The sequence below is a fragment of the Acomys minous genome (genome assembly GCF_964271855.1).
Source record: "Acomys minous genome assembly, chromosome: 2".
NCBI classification, from domain to species: Eukaryota; Metazoa; Chordata; class Mammalia; order Rodentia; family Muridae; genus Acomys; species Acomys minous.
In genome coordinates this window covers 99,830,437-99,854,708 of record NC_140484.1, presented here as the reverse complement: position 1 = coordinate 99,854,708, position 24,272 = coordinate 99,830,437, and the positions used below count along the sequence as shown (strand labels likewise).

Genomic DNA, 24,272 nt, shown 5'->3' with positions numbered 1-24,272 from the left:
ACGTTCGAAGTGTCCAATGTAAAAAAATCCCCTATTATGAAGATCTAGAAGAAACAATCTCAAAGGGCCAAACACAAAGAAATAAGAAGATCACTAATTACCCTGATCTGCACAGTGCACACCACGCATGCTGAAGGGTCATCGTAGGCCCCACCAACACTCCAACGTTGAGTTAATAAAAAGTTTTCATAAAATGTCCTATAGATGCAACCATTAACATTGTTATTTTCTTTGTTTTAAGGAACTTCCAATTAAATGAGGAATATAAGTCCTAGAGTTTCTCATTGACCCTGGAGTATGCAATGGTTTGACTACGAACTGTTCTTCACAGACTCATGTGCCTGAACACTTGGTCCCCAGCCAGAGGCAGAGCTGTGGGAGACTGTAGAATCCTTAGGAAGAGGAGGAGCCTCACTGAGGGAGTGGGTTACTAGGGGTGGGCTTTGAGGTTTTATAGTCTGCCCCCCCCACTTCATGTCCACTTCCTGGAACTCTGCTGTTCCAGTCAAAAGCTGTTTCTGATGCCATGACTTCTCTGCCGTGAGGGCTGCACCCTCAAAAGCATTTATCCAAACAACCCTTTCCCCTTCAGTTGCTTCTTATTTGGTGTTTGGTCACAGCAAAGAGAAAGGTGACTAATACAGAGAGGGACGTGCAGAAAGTGTGTGTAGAGGGAAGAGCCATACGGGGCTAAGGAGAAGAAGGCGGTGGTGAGTCTGGTGAAAGGGAAGAACCTCAAGAGGGTGATGAAGCAGGAGGGATAGAACAGGGCCGGATGCTGAAGGGACCTAAGTGCAGTGGGGGTGGGGGAAGGGGGCGGGAGTGGGAGCATGCAGGGATGGGGCGTGCTCTGCAAGTCGAAAGTGCTCATTTGCCAGTGGTTCATCTTTACCTAAACTCACTTTAAATTCAGCATTATTCACAACAGGCAGGAACAACAAACAATATAACTAATTACCTACCACCAGCTGATGAGCAGATAGGGAAAAATGTGGCACATGGACCCTGTGGAATATGACTTGTCAGTAAACCATGAAATCCTGTATTTTGTGAGAGCATGGTGAATATGGAGGCCATTATGGTAAGGGGTATAAGCCAGGAGCAGAAAGACTTACACTTCATTAGCTTACTCAGAGGTTTAACTTTAAAAAGCTGAATTGGCTACCCCTGCAACCTGCTTAAGGAGCACATGTCCCACTTGCCTTTCTGTGTCCCTTTCTGTGTGCCTTCATCCCTCAGTTAGGGAGGCTCAGCTTGTGCCACTAACCTCATCCACACCTGCCAGATCTCCCTAACCCACAATCCTAGCTAGGGAGTTCGGACTTTTCACATATCCCCACTCATCTCCCACAAATCTCCACTGCACACACCAGGCCCTTTCTTTAGGGAGACACAAGATTCCCAATGCCAACAATACCCACCTCTTCCACCTGAGAATCACCCTTCTCCAGGGAGGGGCACTAGACCCAAACCAACAACTCTACCCACCTGTGTAAACTGCCTAATGACCATGTTTCTTTCTTGCCTTTCTGCAGCCCTCTCTCTATGCATCCCTCTGGTAGGGAAGCCTAACTTGTGCTACTAGCCACATCCACCCGAGGAGTGTCCTTGCCCTCATCTCTAGCCCAGGAAACATCCCAGCAACTCCACAACACCACCTACCTCTGTGACTAACCTGAAAACCATGAGTCCCATACTTGTATTCAGGTAAAAAAAATCCCATATTCATATAGGCAGCTCTGTCATTATCCATGTGCCAGACTTCTGAAGAATGACTGTGAGATTCCTCTATAGAAAGCCTGTCCTGAACTTAGAAACCCTACTTAGCATAAGTTTAGCTGGGTGTATGTCTGAAACCCCATTTGAACATCAATATAGAATTGCCCAGAGACTGAGCCCTAAACCTCACTTAGCAAATTGACAAGTTAGGCAACAGAACATCCAAGATTCACTTGACCAAAGAGAAACAAGACTTCTCTACTAAGAAACACCACTAACTACCTAACTTCAGATGTCTAAGTCCCATTGCAAAAGCACAAATATGAATAAACAAAACAAGTCTCCAACAAAAATTTAAGTCACATAGTAATGTGACCTGAGGAAATTGGCTCGGATGACATACAAGAGGATGATTTCAAAATAACAATAATAAACATGATCAAAGAACTCAAAAAGGATGTGAAGAAACACTAGAATAAAATACTGCATTCTGCATTTTATAGAATATAAAAGCAAACAGTTGAATGAAATAATGAAAATACTATATGATGTGAGAACAGAATTTAATAAAGAAATGGAATCTCTGGAAAAAAGCCAAAATCAAAACTTAAAATGAAAAAAAAAAAAAAGGGAATTCAAACAAAAAAAAAATCTGAGGAAAGCTGTGGTTTGAAGAGAAATGGCCCTCATAGACTCGTGCTTGAATGTTTGGTCCATAGAGAGTGACACTATTAGATGGTGTGGCCTTGTTGGAGGAAGTATATCCCTGTGGAGGCAGGATTTGAGGTCTCATATATGGTCAAGCCAAACCCAGTATGACACAGTCTCTTTCTGCTGCCTGTGGATCAAGGTGTAGAACTCTCATTTCCTTCTCCAGCACCATATCTGCCTGCACACTGCCATGCTTCCTGCCATGACGATAATGGACTGAACCTCTGAAACTGTAAGCCAGCCCCAACTAAATGTTTTCCTTTATGAGAGTTGCCATGGTCAGGGTATCTCATCACAGAAATAAAACATGAAGACAGATGTTGGTACCAAGGACTGGGGTATTGCTTTGACAGGCCTGACAACGCTTTTGTTAGGAAGAATTTTGATTTTTGGTACTTTGGGTTAGGAAAGCATTGGCATGTTTTACATTCTGCTTAATAGGATATACTAGTAGAAACATGGAAGACAGTGGTGCTGAAGGTGATTTCAACTGTGGGGGACTGGTCAAAAGGATTCAGAGGAGAATGATAGTATGTGGGCTAGAGTCTACTCTTGTGATATTTTGGTGAAGAATGTGGCTCGTTTTTTTTCCCTGCCCAAAAAGTCTTCCTGAGGCAAAAGTGAATAGTCTTGGATTAATTCATCTGGCAGAGGAAATCTAAAAACAGCCTAGTATTGACTCTGTCATGTGATTATTAGTGTTCACTCTTATGAATATCTGTAATGAAAAAAAAAACAAGTTGAACAAGGAAATGCAAAATGTATGGGTTCAAGGAAAAAAGAGGTACAGAAAGAGAATTGGAGTAAAATCCTAAATTCAAGGGGATAAACAGATTAAAGATAATAATGGAAAAAAGGGAGTGGTGACTTCAGGACAAGATCTCACCCAGCTAATCTTCCATCTTGTGAGAAGGAATTAAAGAACAGTGTAGGTCCAGGTGTAGTGGTACATACCTTTAATCCCAGAACTAAGGAGAGAGAGGTATGAAGATCTTTGAATTAAAGGTCAGCCTGAACTACAGAGTAAGTTCCAGGACAACCAAGCTCAGACAGTGAAGGAAACCATCAAAAACAGAGAGATGGTGAAGATGTAATTGAACAAGGGGGCCATGTTCCAGCCTCAGCAAGCAGCAGGAATTGGAAGCTTTGACCACGCGGTTCTGGCTTTAGTGTCAAGGATGCAAGAATGGGGTATAGAATCTCCCTCTGTGACGAAGGAAAGCTGCTGAAGCCACGTATGAGGGGCCAAAGAGCCCATTGTGTGAATCTGTGAAGGTGAAGCCTCTTTTGCCTTGGAGACTTCAAGAAGTTAGAGATGCCAGAGCTGTGGGATACCTGCTGAGGAAAGCTTCTGACAGGGAGTGGAACCAACCCAACAGAAAGAAGTGTGCTGCAGTCAACAAAGAAGAAAGGAATTGGAGATCTAAGGAGCAGTTTGATATCAGATGTGGAGATGCAGAGTTTGGTATTTGCCCAGCTGGGTTTTGATCTTGCTTTGGCCCAGTATTTCTTCACTATGCTCCAAAGTAAGACAAAACCTTTAACAATATATTGGATGAAATGGCAGAGAGTGTATCACATATTGAAGACAAATTGAGAAATTGGATCACTTTGTCAAAGAAAATGTCAAATCCTAAAAGCTCTAATAACATTACATGAAAGGAAGTCTGGGACACCATAAAAAGACCAAACTTTTTAATATTTAGTATAGAAGGAAAAATAGACCCAAGTCAAAGGCACAGAAAATATTTTCAATAAGATCAATGAAGAAAAGTACCTTCTAGCACCATGGATGATATTTAGTAGGGATCAACAGCTTGGCTTCTTCATGTTTCACTGAACATAAGTAAGTTGTGTCTTCAGCAATGGGGGTCTTACCATCAGGTTATGGAGAATAACCATAATCATACTGCAATGACAAAGGTCGTAATGCTTGGGTGATAGTCTATGGATCCCTTTCACCAATAAATCAACAAGCTGTAACATATTCCTGGAACTGAGGTTTTATTTGGTTGCATAAGATATCAATTTTGGGCACTGTCTCCCCATTATTTGATGGTTTTATTTGCATGCTATTAGAGGAGAAAAGTAATTAGCTCTATCACCCAGCTACAAACCCTGAAACCTAAAACAGTGACCTGCTTGCAACATAGACTGATATAACAATGGCACAGATGTTATGGGAGTAATCAATCACTTGAAAAAAAAAACAGACTTAGAGCTCATCTCACAAGGTGGAAGCCATACCTGACACTGCTAAAACGGTCAAGAAATGTAGGACAATATAATATTATTGTTCTACCAAAGAAACATAGTAATAAGTCTTAATGATATACCACTATAACTATAGATCAGGGAATCACTCAACCCTCACCAGAGAAGATTCTTTTCGTAGCAGATGGGAATTAACAGAGATCCACAACTAGACAATGTGCACAGAGAAAAAGACTTCGGGACATTCAGTCATAAATCATGTGCCTTCATAAAACTCTTCTCCTTAACACTCAGGGATCTATCGGGGGTGTAGGAGGCAGAAAGACTCTAAGAGCCAGAATTGGTGGATGAGTTCAAGGAAACATCATTTTCCAAATATGACAGGAATGACCCACATATAACTTTAGAGACTGTGATAGCATACAAGACCTACACAAATCCAAACCAGCACGATCCCAGAACAGAGAAGGGGATCACAAAGTCGCAGTCCTAACCAAGAAGTTATTTAATTGCGATTGATACCTTCTGGGAAAGGGAAAATAATTTTTTTCCAATGGAGTGTCATTAGATATATACGCCAAACTAGATAGGCCTCATGCTCAGAAGTAGTTGACCCACACAAACTAAACAGTACTGCTGCTGCTGCTGCTACTACTACTACTACTACTAATTATTATTATTATTATTATTATTATTATTATTATTATTATTATATCACTTGTATGTGTGGGGTTGGCTTTTTGTTTGTTTTTTGCATTTACTTTTTTCCCACAGAGAAATGGAGGGGCACATGAAGAAGTTGGTGTGTAGAAGGTGGAGGGAGGCTCTGGCAAGAACTGGGGGAAGGGAAAATGGTCACAACACATTGTATAAAATTTTTTGACTAAAATAATAAATTGAAAAAACCACAGAATAATATTTCCAGAGGCTTGCTGCCATATCTCATGATATGGGCAAGGAAAGACACCCAGAGGCCTTCTTGTTGCATGGCCTGCCTGCCTCAGGAGCCAAGGAATGGAGACTCAAGAGTAGACAGCAATAGCCTGTTGTGAGTAACCTACCCTGCCACCTGAGGCCACAGTGAAGTCCTAGCCCATAATGCCACTAAGGGACATGTCTGGATCTGTGACCACAGATCCAGGTGTGTGTGTGTATGTTGGCTATCCATGGCTCATATTATCACTAAAGATGATTTGGACATCCCTGGTCTAGGCTGATGGCTTGGACCATGGTGATGTCTGAGGCGGTGCAGAGCTGAACCTGTCCGTTACTGGCTGAAGCACTCTGGAGAGCTAACCCCACCTCTTGCCAGCTGCATTACTCAGGAGAAGGGGCCATGCACCTTGCCTGGGCAGCACAGTAGATCTGGCCCTGGTGGAATGAGCATGGTCAAGTTGGCCTGAGGGCATGAGTACCCCATCACTCATCTGCATTGAGGTGGCAGGAGTGCCTGGGAGATGTCCTCTCTCCTCCTCTCCTTTCTTTTGTGGCAGGCAGAAGAGCTGGTCCTGGGGTCATGAGTGAGTGAGTTGTCCCTGCCCTCACTGGCTGCAATACTCAGTTAAGTGTGCCCTGCACCTCACCTGGAAGTACAGTAGAGCTAGCCCTGGTGGCAGGGTGTGGGTGAGCCAAGCCCTGAGGGTGTGAGCATGGGAGAGCTGGCCCTGCCCCTCACTAACACTCAGGAGAGTGGACCCCACCCCTCGACTGGACAGCACAGTAGAGCTGGCTCTGGTGGTGTGTGTGCAGGAGAGCTGGTGGGCTGGCCACCTCAGCTACTATGCAGGCCCATGTCCAGGGCTTTGAATTGGTACACCCCAACATCTACCTCATATATGAACTGCTGGAGCATGTGAAAGGGCCGGTCCTGTAGATCCAAAGCTGCAGGATCTCAATGATACCAGGCAATAGCAGGCTATCTGGGAGGAGTCCTGTTGAGGATCCATTATTGATTGTGTAGCAAAAGCCAGAGGCCTCAAATCAGACCAATGACTCATTGCAATGAACATTTGTAAGTAAAGATGTGTAGACACACTGTGACAGCTTCCATGATGATATGCATTTTATGTTTTGCTTTGTTTTGCAATTTTGTTTTGAATTTTCTTTTGTGGGAGAAGTTGCAAGGGCAAAGGGCAGATCCTAAGGGACGAGGAGATGAGTGTGACTGGACTGCATGATGTGATACAAAGACTCAATAAAAAGTTGAAAAAAAAAAACCCCAAAACTTCCCATAATCTAAGAAAGGAGATAATTATCAAGATCAAAAAGGCATACAAAACACTAAATAAAAAGGGCAAGAAAAGAAACCACCCATGTCATATAATAATAAAAACACTAAATATACAAAACAAAGAAATATTAAAAGCATCAAGAAAGGAAGGGCAACTCATATACGATGGCAAGGCCTTTAGAATCACAGCAGACTTTTCAATAGAGACCATAAAATCCAGAAAGGATTGGATCAATATTCAATACATTATGAAATACCACAGATGCCAGCTCAGCAACATTGTCAGTCATAATTGGAGAGGAAAGGGAAAATTTCCATGATGAAAACAGATTTAAGGAATTTGTGAATACTAAGCTACCTTTAGGGAGGATACTGGAAGGAAAACTTAGGTCTGAAGAAATTGCTAAGCATACACACACAAGAAGGAACAAGGAACCAATCAGTTCAAGTATCAACGGAGGCTAATAGAACTCTACAAAAACAACAGAATGATGGGAAATAATACACATTGTTGAATAATAACTCTTATTAGTAATAGTCACAGCTCTCAATAAAGAGACACAGACTATCAGACAGCATTAGAAAACAGGACTCATCTTTTTTCTGCCTTCAACAAACACACCTCATGACCAACTACACATACCACCTTAGGGTAAAAGGATAGAAAAGGGTATTCCAAGTAAATGGAAGAAGGAAACAAACAGGTGTGGTTATTTTAATATCTAATAATTTTAACTTCAAACAAAAACTAAGAAGATGGTAAAGAGCAGCAGTATGTACTCATTAAGAGAAAAATTCAAGAATAATGTATTATAAATCCTAAACATATATACACCAAGCCTAAGAGCACCTAATTTCATAAGAGAAACACTATTAGACTTAAAACCACAGATCAACTTCAATACAGTGATAGTGTGTGATCTCAATACCAAATTATCACCAATAGTTAGGACTTCTGGGGGGGGGGAACCTAATTAGGGAAACTATGCAGTTAAATGACATCATAAATAAAATGGATCTAATATATTTATAGAGTATTCCACAGAAGCACTAACAAAGACATATTTTTTCAACAGCCCATGGAACTTTATCCAAAATAGACAATGTATTAGTACACAAGACGAGTCTATTCAAATATAGAAAAATTGAAATTATACCCAGTATTCTACCTCAGCATTACTCATTAAAAATAGATAAAAGATAAAGATGTTAAGAGAAAAGGAAGAAAGTGTACAAATTAATGGAAGCTAAATAGCACATTACTAAATCAAAATCAGTTGATGGAACAAATTCAGAAGGAAATTTAAAAATTCCTATTACTGAATAAGAATGAAACTATAACGTACCAAAATCTATGGGACAGTGAACCTAATCATAAGAAGAAAGCACTGTGACTTGAGAGGTCAAAAGTTAATGATGTCACCCAGAGGCCCCAGAAAAAAACAAGAAAAAAAAAAAAACAAAAACAAAATTAACCCAAAAGCATATGTAGAAAGAAATAATCAAAATAAGGGCTGAAATGAAGAAAATAAAATGAAGGAAAAAACCCCCACCAAAAGTCCTCCAAAAACAAAAAACAAGACAAAACAAAAGAAAACCCAAACCAAACCAACCAACCAACCAAACAAAAAACCTCCAGCAACAATAAAACAAAGTATTAGTACTTTAAAAAGAATGGCAAGATTTAAAAATCTTTAGCCAAATGAATCAAAAGAAATAGAGAACCACTCAAAATTAATAAAATTAGAGATGAAAACGGAGATATTGTAACAGACCCTGAGGAAATTCAGAATAATAAAGACGTACTTTAACGAATCATATTCTAGCAAATTGCAAAATCTAAAAGAACTAGACCAATTTCTAGATATATACAACTTATCAAAGTTAATTCAGGACGAAGTAAATACTTTAAGTAGACCAGAACACCCAGTGAAATAAAAGTAGCAATTAAAAATCACCCAGTTAAAAAAAGCCCAGGCCAGATGGATTCAGGGAAGAATTCTGCCAGATCTTTAAAGAACTAACATCAAATACTCTTCAAGTGATTCTGCAAAATAGATAATGAAGGAGCTTCCCGAAATTCCTTGTGATGCCAGAGTATTACTCTGATACCAAAATCAGAAAAGACTCAATTATAAAAAAGAAAGTTATAGGTCAGTATCTTTGATGAATATAGATACAAGTTTCTAAATAAAATACTTGCTTACTGGCTTGCTCCTATGGCTTGCTCATCTTGCTTTTGTATATGTACCAGGACCACCTGCCCAGGGACAGCACTGCCCACAGTGGTTTGGGCCCTTCCACACTAATCAGTCAAGAATATTTCCCCCAGCCTTGCCTCCAAGCCAATCTGAGGGTGACATTTCCTTAACTGAGGATGCAATCCTAGTCTCCTTTCCAGTTGCAGTGTACTCTGCTCCCCTTCTCCCATCTCTTGTGGATCCTGCAGATCTTCTCCTTCTAACCCCCCTCTTCTACTCATTGCTTTGTCCTAGCCCAAACCCCAGCAGGCACCCCGTGCTAACCCAAGGGCTGTAATAGGCTGAAGGCCAACTCACACCCCCTCAATCCCTCCAGTCTCATTCCCAGCTCTCCCTTTCCTTTCTGACTCCACCACCAATGGATCACAAAGACCTTCAACCTTCCTCCCCAAACTCATCCCAGTATCCCTGTCTCCAACATCACCAAGCACTCCCATGAACATACCAGTGGAGAAGGCCAGGAAAATAGGCAACAGAAAGCCTTCACACTTTCTAAAAATCCAGAGAGGAAACAGAAACCACCCAAAAAACAAAGACAAACCCAGAAACCAGAACCTAGACCTACAACCATCCAAAACCCAGATGCCTAGATGCCAGCATAAAAACACAATTAACTACAGCCAGGGGAATATGGTCCCAGTAGAGCACAGCTACCCTGACACTGAAGGCCCTGAGTATTGCAGCATAGCTGAAATACAAGAAAGACTTTTAAACCAAATATATGAGTATGATAGAGGCCCTTAAAGAGGAAATTAAAAAAACCTAACTACCTAGCCAGGTGTGGTGGCACACTCCTGTAATCCAAGCACTCCGGGAGGCAGAGGCAGGCAGATCTCTGTGAGTCTGAGGCCAGTCTGGTCTACAAAGTGAGTCCAGAATAGCCAAGGCTACACACAGAAACCCTGTCTCATAAAAAACAAAACAAAACAGAGACAAAACAAACACATAAACAAAAAACAAAACCACCACCACCAACAATAAAAACAAAAGAAATCCAGAAAAACCCAAACAAAAAGTTGGAAAAATTAAGAATCCCTTAAAGAAATAGAAGAAAACAGAGAGTTGAAAGAAATATATAAAACTGATCAAGAACTGAAAATGGAAGTAGAAGTAATAAAGAAAACAGAAACTGAGGGAATTCTGGAAATGAAAAATTTAGGAATTTGAACAGGAACCAAAGAGGCAAGCTTCACCAATAGACTGCAAGAGGTGGAAGAGAGAATTTCAAGTATTGAAGATACTTGGATACATTGGTCAAAGAAAATGTTAAATCTAAAAAACTCTGGACACAAAACATCCAGGAAACCTAGGACACTATTAAAAAGACCAAATCTAAGAATGATAGTAAAAGAGGAAAGAGAAGAATCCCAGCTCAAAGGCCCAGAAAATATCTTCAACAAAACCATAGAATAAAGATTTCCTAACTTAAAGAAGGAGATGCCTATAAAGGAAAAAGTACAAGAAGGTTATAGAACATCAAATGGATTGGACCAGAAAAGAAAGTCCCTTCAGTACATAATAATCATAACATAAAACAGACAGAGCAAATAAAGAATATTAAAACATGCGAAGAAAGAAGACAAGGTGACATATAAAGGCAGATGTATTAGAATTATACCTGACTTCTCAGTGGAGACTCTAAAATGCAGAAGGGCTTGGATAGATGCACTGCAGACTAAGAGACCACAGATGCCAACCCAGACTACTACAACCAGCAAAACTTTCAGTCACCATAGATGGAGAAAATAAGATGTTGCACGATAAAGCCAAATTTAATCACTACCTATCTACAAATCTAGCCATAAAGAAGGTGTCACAAGGAAAATTCCAACCCAAGGAGGTTAGCCACATCCATGAAAATATAGGGGATAATCTCAAACTAGCAATATCAAAAGAAGTGAAGTGCATGTGCAGACATACACACAGACACTCTCACTCACTCACTCACTCACTCACTCACTCACTCACTCACTTACTCACTCATACCACCAACACCAGTAAATTAACAGGAATCAGCAATCATTGGGCATTGATATATCACAATATCAATGACATCAATTCTCCAATAAAAAGACACATACTAACACAGTGGATGTATAAATAAGATCCATCCTTCTGCTGTATTCAAGAAACACACCTCGATATCAAGGATAAACATTACCTCAGGGTAAAAGGTTAGAAAAGATATTCTAAGCAAATGTATCTAAGAAGAAATCAGGCATGGCCATTTTATTCTCTAACAAAATAGACTTCAAAACAAAACAAAACAAAACAATCAGAAGAAACTGGGAAGGATGCTACGTACTCATTGAAGAAATAAGCCACATTTACATTCTTAACATCTATGTCCTCAAAACAAGAACACCTGAGTTTGTAAAAGAAACAGTACTAGAACTCAAATCACATATTGGCCCCCACACATTCATAGTGGGAGACTTCAATACCCCGCCCTCACCAGTGGACAGGTCATCTAGACAAAACTAAACAGAGAAATACTGGAGCTACCAGACATTATGAGCCAAATGGATGTAACAGATATCTACAGACCATTTTACCCAAACACAGCAGAATATACTTTCTCAGAACCTCATGGAATTATTTCTACAATAGACCGTATACTCAAGACTCAACATCTACAAGAAAGTTGAATGTGTATCCTATCAGACCACCACAGATAAAAGATGACGATCAACAAAAACAGAAACAACAGAAAGCTTACAAACTAATGGAAATTGAACAACTCTCTACTGAATGAATATAAGGTCAAGACCAAAATAAAGAAAACATTAAAGACTTTCTAGAATTCAATAAAAATGATGGCATAGCATACCCAAACTTATAGGACAGAATGAAAATGCTGATAACAGAAGCGTTCATAGTGTTAAGTGCCTACATAAAAAACCTGGAGCAATCTCACACTAGCAACTTAACAGCACACTTGAAAGCTCTAGAACAAAAGGAAGTAAGCTTAGGCAAAAAATAATCAAATTTAGGAATGAAATCAATAGTATAGAAACAAAGAGAACAATACAAAGAATCAATGAAACAAAGAGTTGGTTCTTTGAGAAAATAAAAAATGATAGACAAACCCTTAGCCAAATTAACTAAAAAGAGAAAATACCCAAATTAACAAAATCAAAAATGAAAAGGGAGTTATAACAACAAGTACTGAGAAAATACAGGAATCATTATGTCTTACTTGAAAAACTTGTACTCTACAAAATTGGAAAATCTAAACAAAATGGACAATTTTCTTGATAGATACCTTTTACCAAAGTTAAATCAGGCTCTGGTAAAAATGGACATATAACCTCTAAGGAAATAGAAGCAGTCATTAAAAATCTCCCAATCGTGGGAGGAAAAAGGCTCCGTGTCATATGGTTTCAGTGAAGTATTTTACCAAACTTTCAAGGAAAAGTTAAGACCAATACTCTTCAAATTTTATTCCACAAAATAGAAACAGAATGAACATTTCCTAATTCACTTTATGAGGCCACAGTTACTCTGATACCCAAACCACAAAATGAGAGAGAGAGAGAGAGAGAGAGAGAGGAGACAGAGAGAGACAGAGAGAGATAGAGAGACACACAGAGACAGAGACAGAGACAGAGACAAAGAGAGAGACAGAGAGAGGAGAGAATTACAGATCAATTACCCTTACGAACACAGATGCAAAAATACACAATAAAATACTTGCAAACTAAGTTCTTTGCATATATATATTATATATAGCATTTAGCTTAGTAATTTTTATGGAATTCGTGAGTGTGAGAATTAGTGGATCTCTAATTCTTATGCCTGTTCTTGAGACGCTTTTCCTTTTGTTTGGGTTATCTAAACCTCTACGTGATAGTTTTTGATTTATCTTATTATACTTTATTTTGTCATGTTTAGTTGATAATCTCTTAGAAGCCTGCTCTTTTCTAATGGCAGACAGAAAGGGAGTGGATCCAGAGGGGAGGAGAGGTGGGGAGGAATTGGAAGGAGTAGAGAGAAGGGATAATATAATCAAGATATATTGTTTGAGAAAAGAATCTATTTTTCAATAAAAAGAAAAATTAAAAGAAACATTTGAGTTATCTTTAGTGACATTTCATATTAAAACCTCAACACATAAGTATATTTTAACATACTAGCCTTGAGCAATTAAAGGCAGAGACATTTTTCCTTTTTATTTTTTTAACTAATTATTCAGATTATATCCTGACTGTTATCTCCTCACTTGTGTCTTCCCATTCCCCCATCCCTCTCTCTTTCACCCTATTCCCCTCCCTTAGACCTGTGACAGAAGGGAACCTCCTCCTCCACCATATGATGACAGATTATCAGGTCTCATCCGGATAGCTGGCTATCCCTTCCTCTGAGTGCCACCAGGCCTCTCGAGCAAGGGGAAGTGGTCAAGTCAGGGGCACCAGAGTTCATGTCAGAGGCAGTCCTTGCTCTCCCCACAACCATGGAGAATATGCTGTCCATTGGCTAGATCTGAATAGTGGATCTAGATTTACTACATGCATTGTCCTTGATTGGTACAGGAGTTAGTGCAGGCCACTCTGGGTCCAGATCTGCCAGCCTTGATGGTCTTCTTGTAGGGTCCTTGGACGCTCTGGGTCCTTCCATCTCCCCACTCTCTCATACCAGTCCCACCTGGAGTCCCTACAGAGTCTGAGCATCTGTCCCTATCTCACGTTCAATGAAGACTCTCAGAGGACATCCATGCTGGGCTAATATTCAATTATAAGTGAATATATATATATCATATATGTCTTTCTGGGTCTGGGTTAACTCACTCAGGATGGTCCTCTCTAGTTCCATCCACTTGCCTGAAAATGTCAAGATTTCCTTGTTTTTATTAGCTGAGGAGTAGTATTTCACAGTGTAAATGTACCACAGTTTCTTTATGCATTCTTTGACTGAGGGGCATCTAGGTTGTTTCCAGATTCTGGCTATTACAAATAAGGCGTCTATGAACATAGTTGGGCATATGTCCTTTAGGTGTGGTGGAGTATCATTCGGGTATATTCCAAGGAATGGAATAGCTGGGTCTTCAGGTAGCCTTATTTCCAATTTTCTAAGAAAGCATTAGATTGATTTCCAAAGTGGTTTTACAAGTTTGCACTCCCATCAGCAATGAAGAAGTGTTCCCCTTTCTCCACATTGCTGGTAGCATATGCCATCACTTGAGTTTTTGATCTTAGCCATTCTGATGGGTGTAAGATGGAATATCAGAGTCGTTTTGATTTGCATTTCTCTGATGACTAAGGATGTTGAGCATTTCTTTAAGTGTTTATCAGCCATTCAATATTTCTCTGTTGAGAATTCTCTGTTTAGCTCTGAACCTTGTTTTTTAAATTGTGTTATTTGGTTTAGTGGTGTTTAATTTCTTGAGTTCTTTATATATTTTGGCTATTAGCCCTTTGTCAGATACAGGGTTGGTGAAGATCTTTTCCCAGTCTGTAGGCTGTCACTTTGTTCTGTTGACAGTGTCTTTTGTCTTACAGAAGCATTTCAGTTTCACGAGGTCCCATTTATTAACTGTTGACCTTAGTGCCTGGGCTGTTGGTGTTCTGTTCAGGAAGTCGTCTCCTGTGCCAATGAGTTCCAGGATCTTCCCCACTTTTTCTTCTAACAGATTTAGTGTCTCTGGTTTTATGTTGAGGTCTTTAATCCACTTGGACTTGAGTTTTGTCCATGATGATAGATATGGATCTACTTGCATTTTTCTACATGTAGATATCCAGTTAGATCAGCACCATTTGAAGTTTTTTTTTTTTTAATCCTTTTTCCATTGTATAGATTTGGCTTCTTTGTCAAAAATCAAGTGCCCATAGATGTATGGATTTATTTCTGGGTCTTTAATTCAATTCTGTTGATCAACCAGCCTATTGCTATGTCAGTACCATGTTGTTTTAATTACTGTTGCTCTATAATACAGCTTGAAATCAGGGATGGAGATTCCTCCAGAAGATCTTTTATTGTACAGAATAGTTTTAGCTATTCTGTGGTTTTTGTTTTTCCATATGAAGCTGAGAATTTATCTTTCAAGGTCTGTAAAGAACTATGTTGGAATTTTGATGGGAACTGCATTGAACCTATAAATTGCTTTTGGTAAGAATGACCTTTTTTTTTTTTTTTTGGTTTTTCTGAAACAGAGTTTCTCTGTGTAGTCTTGGCTGTTCTGGACTCACTTTGTAGACCAGGCTGGCCTTGAACTCACAGCGATCTGCCTGCCTCTGCCTCTCGAGTGCTGGTATTAAAGGCGTGCGGCACCACACCCGGCCCTAAGGATGACCATTTTTACTATGTTAATTCTCCCAATCCACGAACATGGGTCTTCTAATATCTTCTTCAATTTCTTTCTTCAGAGACTTGAAGTTTTTTTCATACAAGTCTTTCACTTGCTTGGTTATAGTTGTACCTAGATACTTTATTTTATTTGTGACTATTGTGAAGGATGTAGTTTCCCTAATTTCTTTTGCAATATGATTGTCATTTGTGTATAGGAGGGCTACTGATTTTTTGGAGTTGATTTTGTATACAGTCACTTTTCTGAAGGTGTTTATCAGCTGTAGAAGTTCTTTGGTGGAATTTTGGGGGTCACTTTTTTACAGTATCATATCATACTTATGTACACTATCATATCATCTGCGAATAGGGATACTTTGATTTCCTCCTTTCTGGTATGGATCCCTTGATGTCCTTTTGTTGTCTTATTTCTCTAGCTATAACTTCAAGTACTATATTAAAAGGATATGGAGAGAGTGGGCACCTTTGTCTAGTTCCTGATTTTAGTGGAATTTCCTTGAGTTTCTCTCCATTATATTTGATGTTGGCTATTGGCTTACTGTTTATACCCTTTATTATGTTTAGTTGTGTGCCTTGTATGCCTGATCTCTCCACAACTTTAAACATGAATGGGTATTGGGTTTTGTCAAATGCTTTCCCAGCATCTAAACAGACGATTATGTGGCTTTTTTCTTTCAGTTTGTTTGTATGGTGGATTATATTGTTGGATTTCCATATATTAAACCATCCCTGCATGCCTGGGATGAAGCCTACTTGGTCATGGTGAATAATATCTTTGATGTGTTCCTGGACTCAGTTTGTGTTTTATTGAGTATTTTTGCATCAATGTTCACAAGAGAAATTGTCTGAAATTCTCTTTCTTTCTTGGGTCTTTGTGAGGTTTAGGTATCAAGGCGACTGTGGCCTCATAGAATGAGTTCGGTAATGTTCCATTAAAGGTAAAGAAATTTAAGTTACCATTTCAAGAAGCAGGTATGAGTTATATTTGACAATGCCTACAAAATTTGGTGAAAGAACTCAAGACCAATATAAACAGAAGACGTGGCTGTACCTCTCCAGTTAAAATTCATTGTAGCAAGGATGTCCTTAAATACATAAGGGAATTCCAATCAAAATCCCTGGTCACTTCCAATTAGAGACAAGATGACCCTAAAATACTATGGAGAGACAAAGGCAATGGAGTAGTAACACAGTTTTGAAAGGAAAGAATGAGTTGTAGAGAAGCATGCCATCAGATTGTGAGACTCCCAGTAACACTGTAGGAATACACCTGGTGTACGTACTGTCAGCAAGGGAACAGATGTCATGGGCAAGAGCAGAAATAGATTCCTACAGAAACGCTCAGTTGACTCTTAAACATTACAAAAACAGAATTTGTACTTAATGGTGGACAGGCGATATTTTCAACAAATTGTGTTAAAACTACTGTTATGCATATAAGTAAAAACGGATCTGAAGCCAGGCAGTGGCGGCATGCGCCTTTAATCCCAGCACTTGGGAGGCAGAGGCAGGCAGATCTCTCAGTTTGAGGCCAGCTTAGTCTACAGAATGAGCTTCAGGACAGCCAGGGTTACATAGAGAAACCCTGTCTCAAAAACAAAACCTACCAACCAAACAAACAAAAAACCACCACCACCACCACCACCACCACCAAAAACCTAAACCAAACCAAACCAAAAAACTGTATCTGAACCGAAAGCCCACACATTATACAAAAATAAACCTTATGATGGGTCAATGATTTAAGCATCTAAGCGGAAGATAGAGAAGTGTAAAGCTTTTTTTTTTTTGCCTTTTCAAGTTTTTATTTTTATACATTTTTTTTGTATTAAAAAGAAAAGCGTAATAATTACCACCAATTACAAAGGACTAGAGCAGGACCAGAATAATGAATGAATCACTTCAGCCTGGGAAGCAGACACTCTCAATAATATTAATGTTACGATACAAACTCATTCAAGTATTTTACATTGTTTGGCCTATTGAATGTGAATCCTAGCACATGGTAAAGACAAAGTACGAGCTTTAAGGTGGAACCTTCTCTGCAAAGCCCATGCCGCCCCATGGTGTAAAGCTTTTTAAAGAGCCCTGGTGACAAGGGCTTCAGCTGTGGAGCGACACCAAGGCTTGTAGCTTTGCACTGGTGGGAGCTGCAAACTACACAGCCAATAAGCTGGGTTGTACCACACTGAAATCTTCCGGCAGCAGCTGCTCCATGAAGAGAATGCAGAGCCAGGCAGGTGTGTCTGACAGAGGAGTTGAACTCCTTACATACAAAGATCTTTTGATGTTCACATACGGAAAAAAGGACCTAAGTTAGACATATGTCAGAAGTATGAACAGATGTTTCACAAGATAGAATACTGAGATAAAAACAAACAAACAAACAAACAAACATACAGAACCCAGCATGAAACCATCTCAGCACCATAAACCATCAGGTAAATGAAAATCAGCCATGGAGAAACATCACCGTGCACCCATCAGAGTGATTAAGATAAGCAGGAGCAAAGAAAGCCAGGTGCTGGTGAGGACTTGGCACAGACAGCATCTCATATGCGGCTGGCGGAGACTCTAGGTGGCCTACCACTGTGGGGAATGCTATCCCAGCCTCTTCTACACGTAAGCACATACCATAGCAGTAAGTGAGCATAAGCCAGGTCAAATTAAACACGCATTCACAGAAAGTCAGCTGTGAAATATGTGCAGACACTTCAGCACAACTACCCCAAACTGGCAACAAATGACATGCCCTTCAGCAGATGAATGGATCCACATGCTGTGGTCCATGTCTCACTACTTAGTAGTAAAAAGGGAACTGCTGACATAACCTGGAACGAGCTCTCAGGAGATGTGCTGAGTTGTAGGGAGCGGAGGAAACCCTGAGTGAGTAAAGCCCTGACTGAACGTGAGTGTTGGCATAGACTCAGACCCATGTTTTAGTGGCAAGGCCTTCTCCCCTGGGGTGTGGCTCAAAGAGAAAGGCAAATCTTTCCTTTCTAGTCTCTGTGTGTGGATCATACCATGCAGAAAAGGCTCTCCACAGCTTTCTCCATCCTAACCCACCCTACCTTATGGCTTGCAGGCTGCTCTCCCACAGAGAACGCTCCTACAGAGGTTAGCTGAGCCTGCCTCCTTGACCCAGGATTACACAATAAACCCTGTCTCCTACTGTATGTAATAACCCTGCCTCTCCGTTCAACTACACAAAATAAACATACTGCACTCCCAGGGTGCTGTGGTTTCTCCAGCAGAGAGCCTAGATCACCCCATGAGAACTTCCTTTCTGTCTTTTCTTTATTCTCTTGATGCCCAGTCAGGGCAGCTAAGAAGCAGTGCTGGACTAGGCACCAAGTGATAGGCTAGTTCTGCACAGTAGGAATCCATGATCTTGACACCTCTCTGTAAAGAGACAAGGCAGCAGTCCAGACAGCGCTGTGGCTGCCTGAGGACCTGGCTGGGCCTACCTCTTGGAGGTAGGGCAGGGCTCTGTGCCTCACAGTAGGGCTACTCACATGAATCCAACCATATGCTTAAATGCACAGATTAGCATAGAACATCAGGTTTCTATGTATTTTAATTTAAAAAATGAAGAAAAAAGGGAAGCATGAGATACGAGATGCAGGAGCATGAGGCGCCTGCGCAAATTCTGGGGTATCTTCCACTCTTTACCAACATCCTGTAAAGGAGAGTCAGGGTCAATTTACACAAATAATTGCAAGGAAAAAAAACCGCTAAGGATAAAGGAAGTAAAATAACTGATTATTCTTGTTTGATAAGCAGTGGAGTCTGGCATGGACCAGTCCTACAGCAGCCTCCTGCCTACCCCGTTGATTTCCAGGCTGCTTGTTACAGCGGTAACCTGAGGAGCAGTGGCCTTCTGGGGACTGACTTCATGTGCAACAGGGCAGCAAGGACCATATTTTTACTTACAAACATCGCTGAAACCATGAGCTGAATTGAAATTTTGAGAGGCCAAAGGGACTTTCAGACCATGCATTAGTATTTCCTTGGTACTCCCGCAAGAGCTTCCGACTTACAGGAGCTACCCTTGTTTATGAAAATGCCTAGCAATTCAGCTTCCTCTAATCGACTGTGAGAATCACTATGGCTTATAATGCTTGACGGTTCCCACCCCACAAACTACAATGTGCGCATCCGAGGCAGCTCAGTCTCGAAGACCAGCAACCCTCCTCCTCCCCATGCTTGAAGGTCCCGAGCAGCAGGGACCAGCTTTTTACTCTTCCTCGCTTCAACAGCATCATCATTTGAGAGGAAGAACCGAGGTTAATTCTAAACAGAGCCACAGAAATATCCCATATGCACCGGACACATGTCGCAGGAACTCCACCTTAAAAGCCTGAAGATGCATTTTGATTTCCTGGCTATAAGGTGGTTTTAACACCGATAACTTTGGCCTAAGATACTTGTGTCTCATCTAAGACAAAGATTTGAAGAGACAGTCTCCATGGAAAGTACATTCTCGACTGTTCTGGAATTTCTGCTTCATTGAGCATACTGTCCTTAAAAATGGTTATTGTTAGTTGGCCTCATTCTCCAGAAGCATTCACTGGCACCCTCTCCTCTGTATGCACACTAACAGCTAGGATCCATGTCCCACCCCAAGTAATGCCAAGCCAAACAAATTAACACTTTGTTTTACTTCAAAAGTGGCCAAACGCTGTCCAAGTGACATTTTTGTCAGGCAAGGAGGGCCTTCGCATCTTCCATCCCTGCTGTGAGATGTCCAAGCCTGAATGGGTGGTTTGGGGACAATGAGGTCCACATACCTTCCAGCAGGTCTCTGGCCAGACCAGGTTCTGCCCCCGTGGACCGAACAAAGTCTGACAGGACTGCGTCCATATCAAGCGTCATAGGATCATGTAGAAGTGCTGCCCAGCACTCAGCCGAGGGCGGGTTTGGAAGCAGGCTAGAGACCATCCATCTGCAGGAAACAAGAGAAGGGCATCTCACCATGTAATGGACTAGAGAGATGTGTGAACACACACACACACACACATATACTCACACACATGTGTGCACCCATGCATACACACACACACACACACACACACACACACACACACACACACACACACCACTCAGAGGCCCAGCAGGCATCCCTACCACCTGTGTTGTACAGTTCTGAGTTATATTTTGAATACTTCTATTCCTTTACACACAAGAGGTTACATCACTAAAACCCAACTAATGCATCAGTCCTCTGCAGCACTGTGAGATGGGGCACTGGGATCTGATTGCTGTGTCTTCCAATGTGCTGAAGCCTAATCTGTTGGCTATTAAGAGAGACTCTAGATTCAGTCCTGGCTGACTGGAATTCCATACTTACTCATGGTGACTGCTAAAATATCTGCTGCCTCCATGAGTTTTCACATTCATAGTGATAAGCCCACTGCATTCATACAATGCCAGATGTCCTGAGCAGAACAGCTGGAGGCAGAGCGACAATATGGGTGCTTGAAGCAGCTGGGGAAAGCAGTCCTTGGGTGTGTGTCACCTGAGGGAATCAGTTTTGGAGCTACTTGTGTTCCCAGTGAGGGCTGGTAAAGTACAGATGCATCCAACATCATGTAGATGATGGGCCAAATGTGGCCCTCTGTCTGTGTTTGTACATAAAGTTTTATTGGAAGTCAGCTATAAGCACATGGATGAGTAGCAGAGACTGTGATGTCCACAGACTTAAAGTTATCATTATGTGGGCCTTTATGGGATGCTCACTGATGCCAGGACAGATGTTGCACAATTTTACACGAAGTAAGTGGTTATTTTTACACATTGCATGGTGTCATTATTGATACTTTTTCTCCTCTTTCTCATATAATAATCGAGTAGGAGTTTCCAGAGAGCAGGTTTTGTATCTTTAAAGCTAGGCACGCTGGCTAAATTTGGATTTAATCCAGGCACACTGGATTTATTTGACTGTCTGAGAAGTGTTCACTACTGTGAGAAGGGAAGATACAAACTCCCAATGCTCAGGATGTGGGGACTGAGGTCTCATGCAGGAAGTCATAATCTCAGAGCTAGCCATATATACTGTCTTAGCTGCCTGTGGCTCCTATTTGGGAATAGGATTTCATTGGTTGGCTAAAAATGAAGAAATGGTTTGACCTGATGTATGAGGTACCAGTTAGGAGACTCCTTCTTCCTTCGCCTCATGCACCGCAGCTTCAGCCGCAAGAGTCTCCTCTTCTGTCACTGCCACCTAGGGATAAATGAGAGCATAAGGCACATTTTCTTCCTTCCTGTGCTTTGCTCTTTGTCAAAAGAAGCTGCATTTAGGGCAGGGCCAGTTGCTAAAGGCAGGTCTTTTGCTTCCTGGCTGTCATAGGCATTTCCTGGCCAGCTGATCACCAGCGCCCACAAGTGGATGCTGGTAAGAAAGCATGGTCTTCACTTGCTTTTTTCAAGCACCTGGATCACGTTCACAGAATAAAACCATTCTAAACCTTTCTAGTAATTTCTGAACCAATCAATACATTTAGCCTGAGCTATCATTTTAACCATATAGTTCAGTGACATTAGATGCCCCATCCTCTAGAACATTAACCTTCCTAAACGGAAACTGAGCCCAATAAATACCAGCTCCCTTTTCACTACTTCTCTCAGAACCTGGCAACTTCCATTTTACTGCCTGTCTTTATGAATTTGACTAGTTATTCCTATAAGTAAATTCTCAGAGTATTTGTCTTTTGGTGATTAGGTCATTTCACGTAGCATTAAGTTCACCAAAGTTCATGTACCACTGTAAACTGTCAGAATTGGAAGGTTGAGTCCTCTAAGACTTGGGGGAACTGAGCTGGAGAGGACCTGAAAGCCTCCTCCTTAAGGATTAGTTTTCATAGTTCAGGAAGGTGATATGCAAGAGAAAGAAGCAAGCAATGGTCCTACCTAGCTGTGCTGCCTGTGAACCATAACAATGCCCACCACATTATGATAGTCCTAAAGGTGCAACAGTAACACCAAAGGCACTTACATCTTGGTGGTAACCAACAGCAGCTATGTAATTGAATTTAAGGCTATCTTAGTAGGAGGGGATTATTGCCTGATGCTGTAAACCTAGCTGACTAGCCATGGCTGGTAGGCCACAGAATGTAGAGAAGAACTTACTACTGCTACTTTCCACTTTCTCAAACCAGTATAATGACTAACTGCCTAATACTTATCCTTATATATTTACTCAGACAAGTGTAACTTTCATCCCTAATCAAAGAAGCTTCTTCTTGAGGCAGACAGAGACCACTGTAGAAATTAACAACTGCCCAAAATGCAGAGGACAACTGACCCAGGTCCAGTGAATATATTTCCAACAGAAAGATAAACCAGCCTGCTTCTGTCTTAGGCTCTTTTATAGTAAAGATAAACTAGACTCATTCCTGTTTATGATTAAATCTGTTTCTCAATGGTTGGGTTATGGCTTACCTGTAACCTTAACAACAAAGGGTTTGGTACTGCCCATTCCAGGAAATGGCAACCATGCCTTTGTTTCAAAAGGTTATTCTGATCACATTGTTACGACTACCTTGTTCTGACCACTTTGCAATCATGTCTTTGTCTCAGGAGGCTATTATGACCAACATGTTATGCTAATGTTCTGTTTCTGTAACACTGCCTATTTGCTTCCCATTTTGGAACCCCTTACTCCTGAGCTATAACAACTCTTATCTTACCCGTGTCCAATGCTGATCTCTTGTACTCTGTCTTTAGGGAGAGACAGCCCTTGTACACAAATAAAAATTGCTTTAATTAATTGCTTGCTTTAATTAATTTGGCCATGATTTGGATCAGTGGTCTTTCTCCTTGCATCGATGGGATTAACAATGACCCCTGGGGGCGAGATAGCTCAGAGGTTAAGAGCACTGGCTGCTCTTCCAAAGGTCTTGAGTACAACTGTCTATAATGAGATCTGGTGCCCTTTTCTGGCCTGCAGCTGTTACATGCAGGTCTTTACTCTTGGGTGTAATAGTCAAATTTGTTATTTTTTTCCTTTGATACTTATCCCATGCTTTTCTCTTCACAGGCTAAGCTAAAAAATAAAAAAATTTGCTTAACTTTTAATTCTTGATTTAATTTTTAGATGAAGAACTTACATTAATCTGAACTTACTTCTTTGTTCTTTTGGAGTACTAACCACTATACGATCACACACACAGAAACCTTTGTTCTTTTTGAATGTTTATAATCATACAAGACATTTGCATGAAATATTCTTCATTGTTAAAAACAATAACCCCTATTACTAAGACTCATGCAACATGGTGGAAGAAAGTAGAAAGATGTAAGAGCAGGAAGACCAGGACATCTGCTGTGAGATGGTGCCATGACAGGAAAGCTTCACTCATGAAATCTCAATAATATGGCTGCTTAAACAAGACTAGCCAATGGCAACATCAGTTAACATGCTAAAGTAGATTTGAGGAAATCTCACAAGGGCCTACCTCTAAATAAAGAACTACAGGCAACTAATCCTATGGAGAAGGAAAGAATCAGTCTTTCCCTAATTACTTATCCAAACACCAAGGAGCTAGCCCTAAAAAGATATACATATGAGCAACCTAAGTGGACTCAGTAGGTTGTATTTATATATTTATACACATAATAGATAATATGTTATATATGAAATAATAAAACCAAAGAGGGCATAAATTTGAGTGTGGCATGGGAGGGCTGGGGAATTATATAAATCCAATAAATATATATGAAATTAAAAAAAATTTAAAGAAGAAATGAGTAAATATATACTGATGAGCAAAAGAGAATCATTTTCAATGCAGGCATAAGCCTTTGACTCTGGGGGTTGGCAGATATTAGAGCTC

General features: G+C 40.6%; 1 protein-coding gene across 5 annotated transcripts in view; it reads right to left on the bottom strand.

Moving 5' to 3' along the window:
* The window catches only part of OTUD7A (OTU deubiquitinase 7A), a 317,547-nt gene that overhangs the window by 101,213 nt on the left and 192,062 nt on the right, over positions 1-24,272 (bottom strand). For all 5 annotated transcript variants that reach the window (XM_084755965.1, XM_084755964.1, XM_084755968.1 and 2 more), the window contains 2 exons: positions 21,568-21,661; positions 20,229-20,383 (listed from right to left, as the gene is read on the bottom strand). In XM_084755965.1, coding sequence (XP_084612091.1) covers positions 20,229-20,379 — 151 coding nt within the window. In that variant the 5' untranslated portion in view covers positions 20,380-20,383; positions 21,568-21,661. The remainder of the gene's footprint in view (positions 1-20,228; positions 20,384-21,567; positions 21,662-24,272) is intronic.